This window comes from Cyprinodon variegatus, unplaced genomic scaffold, assembly GCF_000732505.1.
Source record: "Cyprinodon variegatus isolate N-32 unplaced genomic scaffold, C_variegatus-1.0 Scaffold4, whole genome shotgun sequence".
In the NCBI taxonomy this organism is placed as follows: Eukaryota; Metazoa; Chordata; class Actinopteri; order Cyprinodontiformes; family Cyprinodontidae; genus Cyprinodon; species Cyprinodon variegatus.
In genome coordinates this window covers 2,562,391-2,581,951 of record NW_015150457.1, presented here as the reverse complement: position 1 = coordinate 2,581,951, position 19,561 = coordinate 2,562,391, and the positions used below count along the sequence as shown (strand labels likewise).

Below are 19,561 nucleotides of genomic sequence, written 5' to 3'. Positions count from 1 at the left end.
AAAAGTCTCCATAAGGTTAAGCAATCAATAAGGTATCAAAAAAAAAATCTCTCACCTTGATGGTCTAGCAGGATGTTATTGGGATTCAAGTCGCGACAGATAATACCCTCTTGATGTAGACAGTCCAAGGCTGTCACAATCTCTACAGCCCAGCATCGCACAAACTCCTCCGGGATGCAAGCTTGGGTGGCTGCCAGCGACAGCTCGTCCAACTCTGCAAACAGCCGTGACACGTCTTTATCAAAGTCGCTGCTGCTTGTGGTTTTATTGACTCTTGATGATTCACCATCAAGTCCTAATAAACTCTCGACGACTGCACAAGTCTGAGTGCCGTTCATGGCTGGGACAGAGGCTACAACGCCATTACTGGGGAGTGGAGCAGAGTCTGTTTTTCCTGTGGTACAGGGCTGAGGTTTATCGCTTAAAATGCCTGATTCAAGAAGGTGATCACTGCTTTGGCTGTCATCATCTTTATCAAAGCCTTTGTCGGAGGCCTCTAGTCCAAATGCCAAGCTTTCGTCCAACAGAGAAGGACATGCGAGACTAGTGTCACAAGTTGCAGAGGCTGTGGAGAAGGAAGAAAGGTCTTGCTCCAGTGGTTGCTCCTCCAGATCCTCATGCTTACTATGAGGCTGCAAAACATCAGGCTGGATGTACTTTTGAGGTGAGGCTGCAACCTCAATGCCTAAACAAACCCCTGAAGGGTTTAGTTCCTCCTGTGGAGCATTTACAGTTCCACTCATTACAGGAAGATTGACCAATAAGTCTGGTGGATGACTCTCATCTTCCACTACAGCCTCCTTAAAAGAAATGACTGGCACAGACTCATTAGACGCCTTATCGCTGCAGTCCAGACCCCAGAACTCCAAGCTTGGGCCTTTTACCTCCTGAGCCAGCTCTGGGAGATCCTCAGTGACCTCCGAACCTAGATCGGATGTAGAAAACTGAAGGGGCTGCTTCTGAGAATTCCAGTGTTCTCCCATATCCAGGCCAGTCACCTCGCTAGCGCTGTCTTTGCTATCAATGCGGAAAAACTCCATCGGGGTGTGCTTGGACTGATCCAAAGAGAGAGGCTCGGTGGGAGACCGTGAGGGACTGAAAACATCACTGTTCTCATGTCCTTCGCTGCGGTTTTGGTCAGTTTCGAGGGTTTGGCCACTCTTGTCAGAAAACTCACTGAAGAAGCCGAGTTCCTGAGAGCCTCCCGGTGAAGAAAGGCTGTCATTGCTGAGAAGAGAACGACTATAAGAAGAGGCTGTTGCTGTTGCATTAGGCACCTCCAGAGAGAGCATTTCCTCTTCGCTCTTCTCCTCACCCTCCTCTTCTAGGGCATCTGGTTCTACTTTTTCTTGTTCGTACTCATTGCAAAGAGTCAAGTAGCTGTTGGTGCACTCCTCTTCGGAGGTAGCCCCAGAGTCAGAATGCCCACCAATTTGTTCATGGAGCACTGCAGGGACGGCACTTTTTACAGGAGACACAAAGGGAACTTCTTCCTCTCTCTGAAGGCCAAAAGCAGGATCTGAACCAGTAATGAGCTCCGACTCACAGCTGGCAGAACAGACATCCAGCTGTGGTATTATATGGTGCGGAGAATGTACAGCTGTGGTGTGGCTCTTTTGGATGAAAGGAATCTCAAAGCTCTCCTCTGGGCTGGAATTACGGAGGTACTTTCCAATGTGAGACCACAGCTTCCCACCTAAACAGAAAGAAAGCAAACAGTTAAAAAAAAAGAAAGGGAGAACATAGGAAAAGACAAACTAATTGACTTTTTTTGATTGTCTGAATTAATAAAAGCTACAGCTAACCTTCAAAAACACATTGTATTACCTTAACAAGACCAACAATACTCTTGCTGCTTTTGTTAGTGAAGCAGAGAAACGAAAATATTTAGTTTCCTTGTGAGCAAACAGCTCGGCCATAAACATTGTTTTCATAATTTTTGACAAAGTTTATTCTTTATTTTCCATCGTCTATAAAAGCTCTGATTTCATACAGACACACATGGACAAAATCATTGGTACGCCTCATTATTGAAATAAAAAAACCCACAATGGTCACAGAAATAACTTAAATCTGTAATTAAGTAAATTCTATTGAAATGAACTAATTTAGTCTAGACATTGCTCTTCAACTATGCTTCCGCAGAATATAAAGAAAAAAAACATGAAACAGGCCTGGATAAACTGATAATAACCGTAGAAAAGACTGAAAATAATTCCACAAAGGGGACATGTTAAATCAAGGTGTTTGCACTAATTAGCGTCACATGTGTCTACAATCTTGTAATCAGTCAGTAAATAGCATGGATGCAACAAGCGCTATTGAGTGAGGAATGCAATGGCTCTGCATTTATTTCAATATACCAAACTTTCCCAGATCAGAAGGGATGAACATGTTTTTGGTCTGAAAATATTTTTTAATACACCACTTTTTTTCCCCACACTCATCAATTAAACCAAAAACCTTAAAAATTGGGAGTCCCTGTTTTTTTTTTTCACACTATGTAGAAGTTCAGTGCACATAAATATGTAGAGCCGCAGGAACAGCAGCTGGAGGCCTGGATCTGTTTGAACGAATATAAAGCTCAGAACCACAATGATGATGAAAGGACAGACCCATGCCTTAGATAAGAGGAGGACAAATCCAGTCTTTGAGGGCCGGTATGCTGCAGCTTTTAGATACATCCTTAATCTAACACTGATTCAAGTAATTAGATGATGATCAGGGCTCTGGAGAAATTGACTTTATACTGAGGAGGTAATTGAGCAATTTGCAACTAAGCTGCTGCTCATTCACTGTGGGAAAGCTGTACGTATCGAAAATATAAAGTTTGTTTAAGTCATTTGATTCATGCGTGTTGGACCAAAGTATAATCTAAATGTTGCAGGAAGAACCTCTTAGTTCCCCACCCCCACTTAAGGGCAGATTATATTTCTGCAACCGCACACATCAAATGTCGCATGGGTCTGGTCGCGAACCAGTTTTGCTGGTATGCTTCTGCACCGTCGGTCTGGAATTTCTAGGAACGCACAGCAGTTTCCCGCCAAAGCGCAAGGAGGAGCCTATTCGAGAACTCTAGCTGTGAGATGGAGATATATGTATTTATATAATTTATCTGAGGCATCCAACATGTGGTTGTACTTCCGAACCTCCTTGATTAACCTTTCGTCATAGCTGTCCATTGCTCCTCGATTTTTAAAGATGGCGTGCCTCGGCACCCAATCGAGAAGGACGACCACACAGACAGCCGGAAAGGCATACAAAGGACCAATCACAGCTGCTTTTTGTCTGTGCACTTCCGCATGAGGTCTGCGCGGGTTTGTGACCGTCCGATGTGGGGGGGTGTGGTCGCGCACAGAGACAGATTTGACGGTTGCAGAGTCTATGTATCAGAAGCATAAATTGGCCTTTAGACAGTAAACCCATGCTTCTGATCCAGTGTTGCTTAGGTCACTTCCTCCATTTGTAAAATAACCCTGAATAACAAAAGGTATAGACACCTTCACACTGGTGTCAATATTTCCTACTAATGTTAGCTAAGGTTAATTGCAGGGCATAATTATTATGAAATCTGAGTATTTCTGTGTATGCACTGTGCATATGGACACCCAGAGTAAGTAGGATGTAAGGAGGCCCAGGTGTTGCAATAGCTAATGAAGCATGGCACCACCCGCTATTCAGAATAATGACCTGTGACACAAACCAATCTCAGTAAAACATCTGTCTGAAACAAGGTCACAGAGGGGACAGAATATCTGATCAGTGGGGAAAAAGAAGAAGTTGAGAAGGTTTAGCATATTTATAGAGAACAGGTATGCCTCACCCTCAGCGTAATGCAGCAGGAGGAAAACACTGTCTTCAGAGATGATGAACTTTCTCAGCTGCACCATGTGGGGCACAGACAAAGGCATAATAGTCTTCTTAACCTGTCCGCAGTCACTGCTTTTTCTCAGTCCCTACAACGAAACATGTGTTCAGGGATTACATTAGACAGTAAACTATGTTTGGGAGAGAAATGAGAAAACATCAAAGGAGAAACCTTCCATTAACTTAAAGTGTCGTCTACGCCCCAGGGCAACCCAAAGTCGCTGGATTCATCAAGCTTTATAAAGCATCTGATTTGAAACAGCCCCACAAATTAAGAAGACTCTATGAGGAAATGTGTGGGTTTGCCTGTTTGTGTGTGTGTGCAGTCATTTGCGCGTTAGCATCTGGCACACGTCTCACACCTGAGAGCGGAGGAGCTGACAGAGACAGGCCCATTAGAATCAATTACACCGGTCACACACAGGGGCTTCTGGCACACTTCGCACTCACAGCCAGGATGGCGAGCATACAGCGAAACATACACAAACACCCACTAACACAGAAATGGTTCTCACTTTGAGGATTAACGTCTCCTGAGTTCTCTTGTCCAAGACCAGAAGAACCTGCAGAAGAGAAATGCCATTACTTTCCATCATTGTAAAAATAATAACCAGTAATAAAATATAAGCTGCGTCCAATGGATGAATGGAGCTTTAACACTAAATGTTTAGGATATATTTTCCACACTCTTGTATCTATTTCTAAACTTATTCTGATGTGTTCTCTTCATCCTTTGACATGGGATTTGGCTCAGAGCTCGTCTGCCTGGCTGTGTTTCCTGGACAGGGCCGCCTTTTACAGCTGCTTTTTGTATCTCTGCTTCCATCTTCTTGAACCCCAGTCGGCCTCTGCGGATGGTCGCTCTATAACATTTAGTTCAGCTGGAGGTTTCGTACTGTTAAAAGGGAGTTTTTCCTCTCCACTGTCGCTACAAGCATGCTTAGTGTGAGGAATTGCATTCGAGTTAATGAGTCCATGCAATCAACTTGTTTTCCTTAGATAGAAAACTTTGAATCAATATGAATGGATGATCTGGTTAACTGTAAAGTGCCTTGAGATGACGTGTTTCGAATTGGCGCTATATAAATAAACTGAATTGAAATTGAAATTACTCAGAGATTTAAAAAACTGTCATCAAGAAATGAACACATTTCAACAAAAGGTCAAACCAACTATCTTTATCCTTTACTTTCAATTCCAAACCTGTTTTTTTTTATCTTCATTTTGTCCCTCAAAATGATCCCTACTTTCCTCGATAACATCTCCATTGCTGTTCTGGTCTGTAATTATCTCAAGGGAGAGCTTGAGCATATGTGTGTGACCCGGTGTGTGTGTCGCTCGCAGGCGACCCTGACTGGGACCAAACAGGTGCAGCCTAAATGGATATGAATGGAGCTGTGAGTAAACAGAGTGGCGGTGCTAGCCAGGGTGCTAATATAATTAAGAAATAAACATCAGGGAAGAGAGGAGGGTGAGCTGGAGAGAGGGGACAAGGGAGGGGCAGTAGGGTGAGGAGCTCCTGCCATCTGTACCCTCTGTCCTCATTTAAAGTAAAAAAATAAATAAAAATGAGGACGAAGAAGAAGGAGGAGACTGCGTCTATAATGCATAAATTGTTTTTGCCTTGCACTTCAGCAGTTTTTGAAATACTGCGCTGCAAAACTCACATATGTTGGTGTAGTATCAACATTTTCCTTAGGGTTCTGTGTGAGTGTGTACGTACAAGGCCGAGCATCATCGATTCAATGTTGTGTGTCATTCTCCGAGCTCCGTGCCAAGTCATTTCATGGCTCAGTGGTGAAGTTGCTTCGCCGGCAGCTGTTTGAGAGGACCAACTACCCAAACTGACCTTGTGGTAGTCATAACTGACGCTAAACATACACACACTCAGCCCTTGCCATACATCTAGTAAATCTATTACATTTTACTGCCTGAGATAAAAGAGATGGGAGAGTAGGAGATAAGGACACAAGGAGGAGAAATCTGAAGATGGATACCATCCGCATTCTTGGTCAGGGGGTTATTATAAAATAAATGACCGCTGGCTTGACCTGAATGGTTATAATTTAAAAAAATAATCTAACCTTAAATCCTGCAGCATCCAAAGACAGATTTATTTCCTAAACAGAGGAACTTGGCCTTATAAAGGACCTCTAAGACTCACTTCATGATTACATTTCAGAATCAAAGTATATCAAAACAAATGGAAATCCTTTCATGCAGCTTAGAGATCTTGTATGCTTACCTTATTAATGACCCCTATCACCCTGTAAGCTGTCAGCTCATCAAATGGACTCTGCTGCCCTCCTCTGCTTGTGGAAGAACAGCACTGAGCACCAAAGGCCTTAGGACAAAACGAAAAGCACAGAAAACTTCACTTTAACTTTAAATTATAAAAAATGCAAACAAATGGGATCTGAATACTGGTTTATAAACATCATCACATTTCTTTTTTTCCTTTTTTTTTTTTTAATGCACTGAGTGCTCACCACAGTCTGTGTTGATCCCTGACCCATACTGCTTTTCCTATGCAGAGCTGATATCTGCTCTGCACGCATCAGATACTCAGCAGTCTTTTTCTTCACTGCCTCCCGGCGGGAGGCACTTGGTTCACCTGAGGAGAGGTAACCCAAAACATTTACATTTTTAGTTTATCTATTGATAAATAATGATTTTGTCAATAATGAAATAAATATGACTGGGCTTATAAAAAGGGAATATCAGTGTCATATTCACTGATGAAAATACAAGTTAGATTTTTGAATAAAAACACTTCTTGCTCTACAAAAGAGTAAAAATATTTTAGAAACAAAACTACTGAAATAGATGTCCGATGTACTTTTAAAGCTAGAGAAAATTGAGAAATTTCTAAAAGGCTTGACAATCGAAACGAGAAATCAGTGGGTGATCTGAACCAGATCATTTCCTGCTTGATCTGGTTCACAAACTCAAAAGACGCTTCCTTATCTGACGAGTGAACACCACAGTTAACCTCTTAACATCCACCTCATTTTGGGTAATCCTCGCCTATTTTGCATATCCAAATCGAAAAGCAAATGACTTAGGAACTGTAAGCCCAAATTCTTTACTGCCCCAGTTATTATAAATAGTGTGTACACCTTGTGATCACGGGTTGGGTCGCACATTATTATTTACGGGTGCGTGGGGTCGGGGCTGGGTTTTAAATGGGGATAATAGTGGGTTACGGGCCAGATCTCTGTTCTGAACTCCATGGGTGTGGGCGAATACAGTTTCGAAAAATCAGACCCTTGCAGTACTCTAAAGCTACGTTCACACTGCAGCCTGAAGTGACCCAAATCTCATTTTTTTTGCCAATATGCGACCTGGATCTGATCTTTCACGTCAGTCTGAAAAACAAAGACCCGATTTTTTCCATTGCCACCCAGGCCGCTTGGCTATGTGGTCCTGAATCCGATACATATCTGATCTTTTCAAATGCGACCTGTGTCTGAACGGCCATATCGCATTCATCTACCCTGAACGCCATTAAGACTCGACCAAGTTCACTATTCTGAACCTTGCTACACAGAAGCGACGAGAAAAACAACTTTACTCTATTTACTTCTACTCTATATATTTATGGTTTTACTCTATATATTTATGGTTGTACTTTTTCCATTTCTTTATGCATTTCTGGCTCATCATACCAATAAGGTTGAATTAGAAATGTTCACAATCATTACAAAACTTTTGCATCAATAAATGTAGAAATTAAAAATATATTATATATAAGTTGCTTTAGTTTACTTAAAAACATCACTTACCCATCAAAAGGACTAAAGTGACTAAACTAAAAGAAAATTCAAACAAACTCTTATAATAACCACCTGTAACCTATAAGAGCTAATGATAAGGACCACAGTATGAATATAACTGAATGTCTGGTAATTAAAGGCCAAACACTGTAACTGCTTCGGGTCTGATTGTTGTAGTAAATTTTTTGGAGATGTCTAACCTTGTACTCCTTGAAGCAGCAGATCAACCCCACTACGGTAGTATGAAAAAGCTGCTTCGTAGTCCTGCTCGCTTTCCTTTTTTACAGCAAAACCGATCAGTTCACTGGCTTTGTCGAGGTAGTCTGACTTTTCTTCCTTAGTGTTGATGCCGCTGGTTCTCCTTAGACTGCGGGAGAAGAGCTGCGTTCGACTTGGCGTGCTGACCTCGGGGTTAGGGGCTGAACTAATGGGGATAGAGGCAGGAGACGGGGTGCTGCGTTCACGCAGAGAGGGCAAACGAGGGCTGTAGCTACTGAAGGTGGCTCCCCCCTGTGGTTGGTTAGGGGAGGTGCTACCTGAGGCCATGCCATCATCCAACCCAACCAGAGAATCTGTATCCACTGCCAGGGAGGTCAGGTCGCTGTCACTGGAAGGGCCTTGGGAGACCAGACATACAACAGATTACTAAAACTGCCCCAGTCAAAACATTCAACATTTCACAAAAATAATACAAAATCTTTTAATCACCTCCATATTCAGATGTTACAGTCAAATCCTCAGCACCACTGATGTCTCTTTGCACTGAGAAAAACACCAACTCATGAATTATAATACATTAGAAAGTGAAATGTTTCAGGAGGAGTTTTCTATGAACGCCTACCATCAGAACTACAGTCTGATAAACTGTCAGCCAGGAAGTCTGAAAAAGGCTCAGCTGGTCCAATGAGCTCTGAGCCGTCGTGGATCTCACCTCCCTGGTGGAAGATAAATAAATATATCAAAAAATAACTCAACCATCTGGTTTATAACTCATTTTTTGGACAAAATATTAATTACCTTGAAGAAATCTTGGATGTGTTGACTATTATATAGAGCAGGAATATTTGCAGAGAACTGCAGGATATCCTCTGAGCACTGTCTTCTCTCCTCAATCACGGACTCATCGAATCGACCTTTATATGGACACAAACACTTTTTAAACACTGGGTAGTTATAGTGCAAACTGGTTTACAAGTATTTATACAATTAGATCTTTTCACATGTCACATTAAAACCATTAACACATGCATTTTTGAGATTTTATATGACAGACTAACACACCATAGTTCACCATGTTGAAGTGAAAGGGATACATGTTTTTTTTAAAAAATATTTAAAAAATAAGAACAATAAAAACAAACAGCGGAGTACTTTAAAGATAAGATTTAGTCCCATCAGATGTAGCCTAGTAAACTTGCCCCACCCGCCTGCTGTCAAAATCATTTTTGCCTGCGAGTTTGGTCTGGCCTCGATGAATGCCCCAGGCCCTAGAACTGTTGGGCCAATCACAACGCAGAGATGTGTTCCGAATTTCTGGATGCAAAGTGAGTGGGGTTTTCAGTATGGAGAGATATTTGTGCCTTCGGTTTGAGCGCGCAGGAACCAATCCAAGCCCAGAGACAGAGTCGAGCGCACAGCTGGTGTTGAGCGCGGAGAGAGCAGGTGGAGCGCGAGCAGAGACGGATCCGAGAACCCGCAGAGATGGAACGGAGTGTGATGATAGTGTGTTGAAAAGAGTTTTTCAAAGTTGAGCGTGCGCAAGACCGGTTTTGAGCATGCACATGTTGTCTCACTGCGTGCTCAGATTGGTTCCTGCACGCTCAAAACCGAAGACACAAATATCGCTCCATATTTCAGGGCGGAACGACAAAGCTGCGCGATGCTGGAGAAAGCACTACAAAGAAGATGGCAACAACTATTGAACAGCTCTCGTTTGACTCAGTTTTGGAAGGATTAGACTTGAGGTTTTCTTTGAAACGTCACAGTCTGTTTTGCTCATTGGTCAGAGCGTTGGCCAATAGACAGCGGTTTGAAAGACAATGGATTGTTCTCATCAACAATCTGCCGATGTCTCATGAATCGGGGCCAGACTAAATTACACATTTAATCTCACATTTAGTCTGATTTATCAGGCTAATCAGATGACCTTTTGACCTAAATTGAAAATGTCATGAGTGGCAGAAAAACCAGCACCGCACCTCAGCCAAAACAGGGCTGGGGAAAAAATTGCATTTGCAATTTAATCACAAATTTTAAAAATAAGATGCAATTTTCAAATCGCAGACGCAATCAGTTTTGGTTACCCTTGGTTACCCTACATTTAACTTAAGTAAGACACTAACTTTCTCACTCCAGTCCTATAGGGGACATTAATATGCTTAAATCGAGTTTAATTCCACAGAGGACGGAGAAGAGTTGAAGCTAAAAAACAGATACTTGAATGCAAGCAGAGGAAATGATTTTTTCGCACATTAACAGAGAACTCCTTCCACAATTTAATCTTGGACAAGCAAGCTTTCAAGGTTATTTAATAAAGGAATCCATGGAGTGAAACATCTACCTACTTGTGGTTAGTGCAGAGAAAGTTGCAAGGCAACATTATATTGTGGTGGTGCTTTTCTGCTGCTAGACAGAATTAACGGAAAAAGAAGAGTAGAGCTTAGTATAGAATAATCCTGGAAGAAAAACTGTAGTGGGTCATGAACACTTGGAGAATGCAGCAGAGTTAACTTTTTGATGGGATGGTCCTACAAAACAGAGTTCAAGTTGAAAATCTTTGGTAATTGGGAAATCTTTATAAAGACACGTAGGATTTTCCTTCCGCCTCACGATTATGCTTTACTTTGTGTTGTTATTTTGCCTAAAATCCCATTTAACTGATAAAAGTTGATTCAGTGACTAATTGTGACAGAGTGGTAAACACACTTTTTGGAAAAAAAAAGAGACTTTTATCAACTATACTAGAATATATATATTACAAGGATAAACATAAATGACAGAGCATTAAAGTATTAATGGAATTATTGTAAATATTTTATATAAATGAGTAGGGCTGGGTAAAATAATCGATTTGGATCGATTCCTTAACATTTTTGCAAAATAGATGTGTAGGGAATGAGATCGATTAGTTTTATAGTGACACGCATAACGTTCACATTCAAATGAGCAGGCGTGTGCAAATGCCGACCCAAGTAACACACCGCTCAGTAAGCTGTCCCAACTGAAGTCTGATGTCTAGAACCATTTTGGATTTAATACAGCTAATAATGTGCTGGATATGTGACATTAAGGTGAATTCCCACTACATTGATAATGAGTGGCGCCTTGCATCTCGTGCTACAGACCACCAAGAATACTTCAAGCCAGCCAGCTGAAAATATAGCCAATAGTTTGACTGAAGACATTAACAAATGGGGGCTGACCAGAAAACACCCTGTAGTTGTTACAGACAACGCTGCAAATATGGTTTGTGCAGTGAAGATAATGCAGCTCATGCATGTCTGCTGTGTCACGTCTGCTTGCTCGTGAGACTTCTCTTTTTCACTTTGCACAAACAAGTTTGCACTTTTGAGACAATTTTGTTCGCATCTTAAGTTCAAGCTGTCTGATTTATAAGTTTGCACTTGGTGTTTAACATGACAGGAAAAAAATAAAATATATGAGTATTTTGAAACACAGCTGAACCACTTTCATTATAAAAACAGATCGAATCGAAATGAATCGATTTAGAACTGTATGAATCAAAATCAAATCGATTCAGGACTTTGGCCAAAATATCCAGCCCTATAAAGAAGTAGATAAGAAAAAACTTACCGAATACTTTGGCTTTGGCAAAGGGGGGAAATAGCTCAGACTGGCTACATGCATTTTTGTACAGCTGCCAGAGGTTCTGATGAAGCTTCCGGAAATCACTGTATCTCTTCCATACTATTATCTGTAGAGACAGGAACAGAGAGCATAGCTGGGTAGAGACAGGAAACCAACAATAGTCCTAACCTTAAAAATATTTAAAGCTATACTGAGAATAGGGCTGAAACAATTCATCGGATTAATCGTAATTAATTGATTATTGAAATAATCGTTAACTAACTTAGTAATCGATTAATCATTAATTGGAGTATAGAGACTCCAAAAAATGCCGTTAGCTGACAGAGCAACCCACTTGACGCAGTAATTATACCAAGATTGTAGAAAAATATATCAACATTTTGCATTTAAGATAAAAAAAAAAATTTTTCATTTATCAGAAAGCTCAATCCTGAGCTCCTCAAATGAAAAAGTTTAGTTTCACCTGGTTTAATTTCGTAAAAAGTATTTTTTTAAGGAACCTTTCTCTATCCAATTATTAAACAATGAACTGAAAAAATAATCAACAGATTAATCGATTAGCAGAATAATCATTAGTTGGAGCCCTGAGAAGTAAAGGAGGTTTTGAGATGAACGTTTATCGTGATGCCTGTATCATCTGAAAGATAAATGATAGTTTCCTAACAAATCAAATTTATACAGAATCTTGTGATTTCTTTCGAGTAAAGGATTCAAGTACATTAACAAATCTAACTGGAAACTTATAATTGTTGATAGCTCTTTTACATTTTACAATAAATCCTCAAACTGAAGTTATATCCATGTTCACACAGATGAACAAGTTACTTGCAATGAAACATAATAACCTTATGTTCAGATCAACTTCTGGCTAAAATCAAACATTTCCTATTGATTCATAAGAAACCAGGCAAACTACCACGGCCGGCCTAAAGGACTACTCAGTAATGTGGGAATGTGGTGCTTCGAAGAAAAACAACAAACAAATGTAATTGACATCATGCTTGCTGCATTAGCTCTGGTTCCAGACAAAGGTAAATCCCTCTCTCTGTAAATTCAAGCATTATTCTAATGCATATTGGTGGACATTGAATAAAATGGGGGATGAAGTTTTATTTGCAAGACATAAAAATCTTTAAGTCATGAGTTAATAACAATAAAAACTTGGAACTATCAATAAGAAGCACAAGAAAAAAATATGCTCTATTTTGTCATGAATCAGAGCTTTATGATAATGCAATTGAAGCCCAATTAGGCAGTTTTAAAACATAAGATGCAAAGTGAAAAGTAAGAAATAAAAGACCATCAGAAATCTGATCTGTAACTACCGGTAGTCCTGTTTCAAATAGAAGCTACCAAAAGCTACTGGTAGAAAAAATTTAACTGCAACCTTTACAGACAAAACAAATCACATATAAATACAAAAAAATACAGCTTAAAGCTTTACCTCTTGGACGTCTTCTGGGTTTTTGCGGGAGATTAGCTGTAAAGAAGAGAGGAAGAGTGGACTTTAGGGACCTTTTTCACTCAAGCAGGGCAGTCGTGAACGTGAGCAGTGTGGGCAGCCCCAGAGTGTCACAAGGACTTCATTATGAAGCAAATGACGAAAGTCTTTAGTGGTGGAACGGGACATCTCTAAAATCATGATAAGTAGCACAGCAGCTAGGGGGAGAAAAGAAACACAGCTCTACCTTGGATCCTCGATGAGTTTTTATACTTCAAATAATAGTGAAATAATTTCCATAATCACAGGATAATCTTCAATATTTCAAAGATACATTTTGCTAATAATGAAAAAGGAGAAATAAAAATTTAAGCACTCTTAAGAACAAAAATCTTCAATATTTCAAAGATACATTTTGCTAATAAAGAAAAAAGAGAAATAAAAATTAAAGCACTCTTAAGAACAAAAACAGTCACAACTGTTTTTAGAATCAGGAAATATTTGAAATCAATAAGAAACTAAATCTACTTGAAATTTGAAATGGAGAAAAAAAAACCTTTTACACAACTGTGGTTCTTCATGAGCTACCTCCACCTTCAGGCCCTAAAGCAGGATTCAGCAGCTTAGTGAGTTAACTTCAGTTTTGACAGTAGGCTCTGGTTTCATAATTGAAATATGGATAGAACATGTTCAGATGTGCCCATTTTAATATTAACCCATCAGAGTCTTTTACTACAATTATCATTCATCCTAAACAGATGAAGTAGCTTTTAAAAAAATACAAACGGTTGCTGTTGGCATTTGATTGATCGCCAATAATAACTTTAAATAAACGTATATGTTATTTTTAATTGTCTGTGTCTAGGCTTAAAGGTTTCCCTTTTCATAAAGCTTATAGGTAAAGTGACTCGGTTTATCCTGAGCTATCTCTGTTGTGATGCTGCTATAGGCTTAAGTTTCTGGAGGACGTAAAGTCCACTTTTCCTCACTCTGCTTCATTCTACTTGTAGTCTCCATTTTTTCCAATTGAAGGTTTAACATTATCAGGATTGTTTGCAAACATATTTCACCATTATGCGCTGCAAAGCTCTCAATTGTCAAAATTACACTGTTGCTGGGCCATTATGTCAGCTTTTTTTTTAGCCTAACGGCTAACGGAATCAGTTTGATAGAATTGAGCTATTTTGACAGTTAAAGTCCTTGTTAAGGTTTGCATATCTAGGTTTGGTTCACTACCACATTTTAAGAGGGGCCCCGCCCTGCTAATACGATTGACTAACCGCCCACCCTGCACGTCTTATATAATGATAAACGAAGACTCATGTTGAGTCACATGTGCTCACAAGCAGGTGAATACATACCCAGCAAAAAGTGCACTACCTTTGAAGGTGGAGGTGAGTGTCTGGCCACAAGGGGATTCAAGAGGCTTGGCTGGAATCTGTCTATGGTCAAAGTGTTCTTTTCTACCCTATAAAACGCAGCATTGTTGCTGCACCAGTGTGTAAGCCCACCAGCTGCAGTTGGCTCGGCACAATGTCCCACTGGGTCAATCTGAAATTTTGCATATTAAACTATGATAGGTATTCCAAATACTATGTATTGTTATTTCGAGGGGACTGCAAATTTACACTGTAGTGTAAGCTGTACACTGACTACTTTATAATGTATTAAAAGTGTAATTTCTTCAATGTTGCCAAATGAAATAAAAAAATAATAAAACTTACCAGCAGCCTTGAATATTTTCTTTATTTTTGTGAATGAATAGCATCAGAATACGTTTAATATATTGCTTGCTAAGATGATGTTGACTGTGGCATAGAAACATGGGGCTAAATTTGGGCCATAAAGTTTATTTAAGAGAAAAAAAATCAACCAGAAAAAGTTTGAAAAAGACTGTACCTAAAGAAAAGTAAGTTTGTTCAAAAGAAAAGCTACTGTTCAGATTCAAGATTTTTTTTTTTTTACTTGAGTTTTTTTTTTTTCTTATTTATTCATTACTTTGTTTTATTTATGTGGACCTGTTACAAAAAAATATACAAAATTTGAAATATCATGGATAAGTTTATATTTATTATTGTGTTTTAAAAACATTGACCAATGACCAGTGAATGTGCTATGTTCCATCTGTGGCATATTTTGCAAAACCAATAACATACACATACAGTATTGATCACAGATCATACTTTAGACACAAACTGTCAAATAATGAGTACAACCCAATATAGGTTCTGCAATACTCTATACACTACCATATTTTCAGCAGTGCTAAATGTAAACCCTGCTTCTGAAACGGTTTCAGTGGCTGGAAGCACATGAAAGAGCATGTGAGAGAGCATGAAAACAGCAAAAATCATAGAAAAACAGTGCTTACATACAACAACCAGTGGTGTCAAAAGTACACACATTTGTTACTTAAGTAGAAGTATAGATACTGCAGTTTAAAAACACTCTAGTAAAAGTTTAAGTATCAACTTGACCTCTTTACTCAAGTAAAAGTGAAAAAGTTTGTGCTCCAAAAAACTACTTAAAGTATAAAAAGTATAAAGTAACATTTAAAAAAACAGCCAGATGCCACTATATGAATTAAAAGCTCAAATATTCAAATATTTCAAAAGATTCTTTGAGATAGAGCCAAGGATGAGGGAGGTCTTTTTGGTCTCCGTCTCCCGATACGCTCTCGCTTGTGTCCGACCTTTCAGACATTTCAACATCTTTTTCTGAATCCTACATTGTAGCATGGCATAGACAATTCACGTTTGCAGTTTGAAGAACACCTGCTTGCTTCTGATGATTTCCTTTAGCTAACCAGTGAGTGTTTGCGTGATCTGCATTGATTGGCCCACATGATGTGACAAATATTTATAAACATTAAATCGAAAGCCAAGAGTAACAATTACTTTTTTTTTTAATTAAAAGTAGAATTAAAAAGTAGAAGTCAGAAGTAGGAAGAAAAATAAGTAATGGAGTAAAGTATAGATACCTAAAAAGTGTACTTAAGTACAGTAACAAAGTATTTGTACTTCATTACTTGAGACCTCATCAATAGAGGTGGGCAAATCGATCCTAAGATCGATACCATCGATACCAACGCTGGTCTTGATATTGAACAATAATCGTTTAACAAGATCGAAACTTTTTATTTTCTCTTGCATGCACTAACTGCTGCAGATTCACCATTCTCCACGTCTGTATAATTACAGCGCATCGCTGCTCCCCCCTCCCTTCTCGTCACCGGCCCAGCACATAGGCTCAGCCTGGCCCTGGCCCAGCCCCCTCAGCTCTCTCTGCCCTCCATACAAAAACTGCTTAAACGCCGGAGAGAGAGAGACCATCACAACAGAAAATAACATAAATGAAAACAACGGAAAGCTGTATGGTTTGTAAGAAGCCATGAAAAACCATGAGCAAGAAAACGTCGAGCTACAGAAACGGAGAGAAGAGACGAAACTTCGCTCATTGGCCCGAGAGACCCTTGACCCTCAGACAGACATGATTGACAGACGTGTTTCAGACCCTGAGAGAATACCCAGGTAGATAAGAGTGATCACCTTCAGAAGCACTTCATATCAGTGACCCGCTCTCTCCACTTAAAAAAAATACACAGGCATAACCCTGTACCTGCTCGCAAGAGGGAACTCCTACTAAACGCGTTTCTCCTTGTGCACGCTCTGTTTAAAAGTTGCTGTTTGCATCGCTCATACAAGCTTACTTTCCAAAAGAAGATTTGCAATTTTTCCAATATGTCAGACTCGCCACCGGTATTATTGCTGTTTATTTTGATGATCCACCCCGAAAAAGAACATTCTCCACTATACCTTCAACTTTAACAGTAGATATTTTATGTCATATGTTACTTGAAAGAATCCAGTAAATTTACTCCATTAAAACATGTCGTCTAAGTGTGCTAACATTAGCTATCCTTTATTTATCCCACGATGTGAAACTTTATAGATTTAAAGCTACAGGCAAGTGCACGCAATACAAACAAAATCACGTAAGGATTGAACGATAAAATAAAAGCAGCGGATTATTAACACTATTAGCATTACATTATTAATACTATTATTATTTAATTGTAATAATAAATAAAAAACACTTTAAGATCGACAGTTCCATGATACACCAAGCTTAAATGTAGTGATGGTAGTGATGTTAGGAGATGAGATGAGGCTTCGAGGCGTGTGTCGAGTACTAGAGGGGGAGATTCTGTGAGGCGTGTATTGAGGCTTGCTTCATTTGGGGGAAGGAGCCAAAATAGATGATGTCCGAAACCTCGCAACCCGCCATACCACATGTCCGCTTCGGGAAGTGGTTCAGCCCGCCCTGAGCTTCAGCAGGCATTTAAACAGCCTCAGTATTCAGTCAAGATGTGGCAGTTTGTAGGAGAGAATAGATTGGTGTTTTTTTCCAACCAATCTAGTTGGTTAAAACTAGTTTGGTTGGATTAAACAACGTAATGATCAAAATCTGAGCAAGCCACTGATGAATATGTAAATTTATAGTATAAATATGTAAATGTCTTAATAAGATAAGAAGTAAGAGATGGACTTCCCAGCCGTGGGTTGTTGGTTCAAGAACCACCTCGGACTTTAAAAAGTTTTGATAAAACACATCTAGTATTTTGACTAATGTGACTAATTTGCATTTGTTGCCCTAGTATACATATAGATTTGTAAAAACACAAAGAAATAGATTGGTGTGTTTACCAAAAGATTGGTTGAACACATAACTTCCAACCCAATTAAAACCACAAACTGTGGAAAAAACTATTATGTTTAAATAAAAATGACCAACACCTTTCATTTTCTCATCATTGCCCTACTTGTACAAACATTTTCTCACTGTTATTTCACTAAAATGGCAGTAGGTGGTGACATGTTCACATGGGGCTTCATGAAATGTGGGGATCGTTGAAGCAATTTGGCCAAACGGTTCAATGCCTGATGAGGCTTCATCTCACCATCATCACTAGATATCGGTGATACTGACCTGGTATTTACTTGGTATCGCATTGATTGAAAATTCCCATTATCGCCCTCCTCTACTCTACAACACACACATCATCTAGCTTAAAGAGACACAGAACTGGCTGTCAGAGGCTCCAGTTACGTTTTTTGGTGGGACAGATAATGGGACTTACTTGGGTATTCTGAGGTTTGAGTGCTAATATTAATATATGTAAAGGTCTGTGTTAATATGGATCAGAGGCCTCGCTTATATTCCTACTCTACTCATCCTTACATGAAAACCAACAAAGCAAAGCGTACTGCTACTTGTATATAAACCAAACAAGGAAGTATGACACATAAAGGATGGTCCGATTCTTATGCTTATTTGAGGTCCGTTGATTCGTAATGATATGAGTCGACCACCTATTAAATATATTGAAATATATTAAATATATAAGAGCATCTGTTGTTGCATTGTCCCTATACGTTAAAAGCGAAAGTTGTTCTCCCTTTGGGTCAACGATACATTTTGAATATTCTATCAACTCAATGATTGTCTATAAAACATTTATTAAACATTATTGTGACAGCTTAAAACGCTGCCGTGAATTAAAGCTTTCGTTGTGAATCCAGTCATCCTACTATAGGCTTTTATTTGATCAATATCTGTCTGAATTGTAACATTTTAATCGAGAACCCTACAGCAATTTAATGCTAATCGTTACTTAAAATATGTAAAATGGAAAGGTTATAAAATTACCAATAATAGGAAGTCGTCCTCGATGGGTTAAATCACTGTTATCATTGCCTAATATCTCCATCTCATTGGCTTGGCTAGCTCTGCCTATGCTACCTAACTAGCTAATAACAATTAGCGTTAGCCAAGCTGCCACAAAGCCCTGCCTCGGTTTACTCACCGTGGCGGTGACTTTATACACAGTGTAGCCTTTCTGGTGCCTCGTGGGATCTGTTACTGTATAAAACCGAGCGAGTTCTCCTCTGTCCCGCTGGGATATCATTCTGATAGTGACAACATTGCCAAAGCCAAGCTATCAGCCGGCTAGCCGAACACTACACATTCATTCGGGGAGAAGTCCAGGTTATAGCGCCTCCCCGAGGAGAGGCTGTGGTACTACGCGTAAGGAGGGAATCTGAGGGGGGCACACTGGGGCCACAAGCAAAGTCGTTCATTCTTCATCAACAGAGGATTGATGCGCATAACACATCTATGCTGTCTCCTATTAATACGACTGTAGGAACAATCTGTTTATCTAGTTATTCCAGAAATAATAAGTCAGTAAGAACTTTATTTCAAATGAATACAATGTCTTTGCCTCCTGCTGTTTCTAATTGGAACTCATTTGTTGATTATGTGCAATGGAAAAAGGTTTGGCTGATTCCTAATAGATTTCTGATAAAGAATAAGGAAAATAAATCTCCTTTAAACTGATCCATAGAATTTACCGAGCTAAAGTCTATATACAAAATATATTCAAACTGAACATTGATATACTATGCAGCTTCTGTAAGAACTCCCCTGAAACAGTGCTCCATTTTGGAGCTGCCAATTTGTTCATGTGTTCTGGCAAAAAAATATACATTCTGATCAAGGATAAAATTGATAATAGTTGTCTTCTGTTCTGGAGAGATGTGTTGTTTGGAATTGTAGCAAAGGATCCCCATAGTAATTCTACTGTGTA

General features: G+C 39.4%; 1 protein-coding gene across 1 annotated transcript in view; it reads right to left on the bottom strand.

Moving 5' to 3' along the window:
* Positions 1-18,947, bottom strand: part of rps6kc1 (ribosomal protein S6 kinase, 52kDa, polypeptide 1) — a 36,315-nt gene extending 17,368 nt beyond the window's left edge. Inside the window, exons 1-12 of the mRNA XM_015372872.1 lie at positions 18,779-18,947; positions 12,916-12,951; positions 11,457-11,577; positions 8,661-8,776; positions 8,485-8,578; positions 8,352-8,405; positions 7,844-8,260; positions 6,357-6,481; positions 6,113-6,211; positions 4,383-4,430; positions 3,824-3,956; positions 56-1,696 (exon numbers count right to left, since the gene is read on the bottom strand). Coding sequence (XP_015228358.1) covers positions 56-1,696; positions 3,824-3,956; positions 4,383-4,430; positions 6,113-6,211; positions 6,357-6,481; positions 7,844-8,260; positions 8,352-8,405; positions 8,485-8,578; positions 8,661-8,776; positions 11,457-11,577; positions 12,916-12,951; positions 18,779-18,880 — 2,986 coding nt within the window. The 5' untranslated portion in view covers positions 18,881-18,947. The remainder of the gene's footprint in view (positions 1-55; positions 1,697-3,823; positions 3,957-4,382; positions 4,431-6,112; positions 6,212-6,356; positions 6,482-7,843; positions 8,261-8,351; positions 8,406-8,484; positions 8,579-8,660; positions 8,777-11,456; positions 11,578-12,915; positions 12,952-18,778) is intronic.
* Positions 18,948-19,561: the final 614 nt, after the last annotated feature.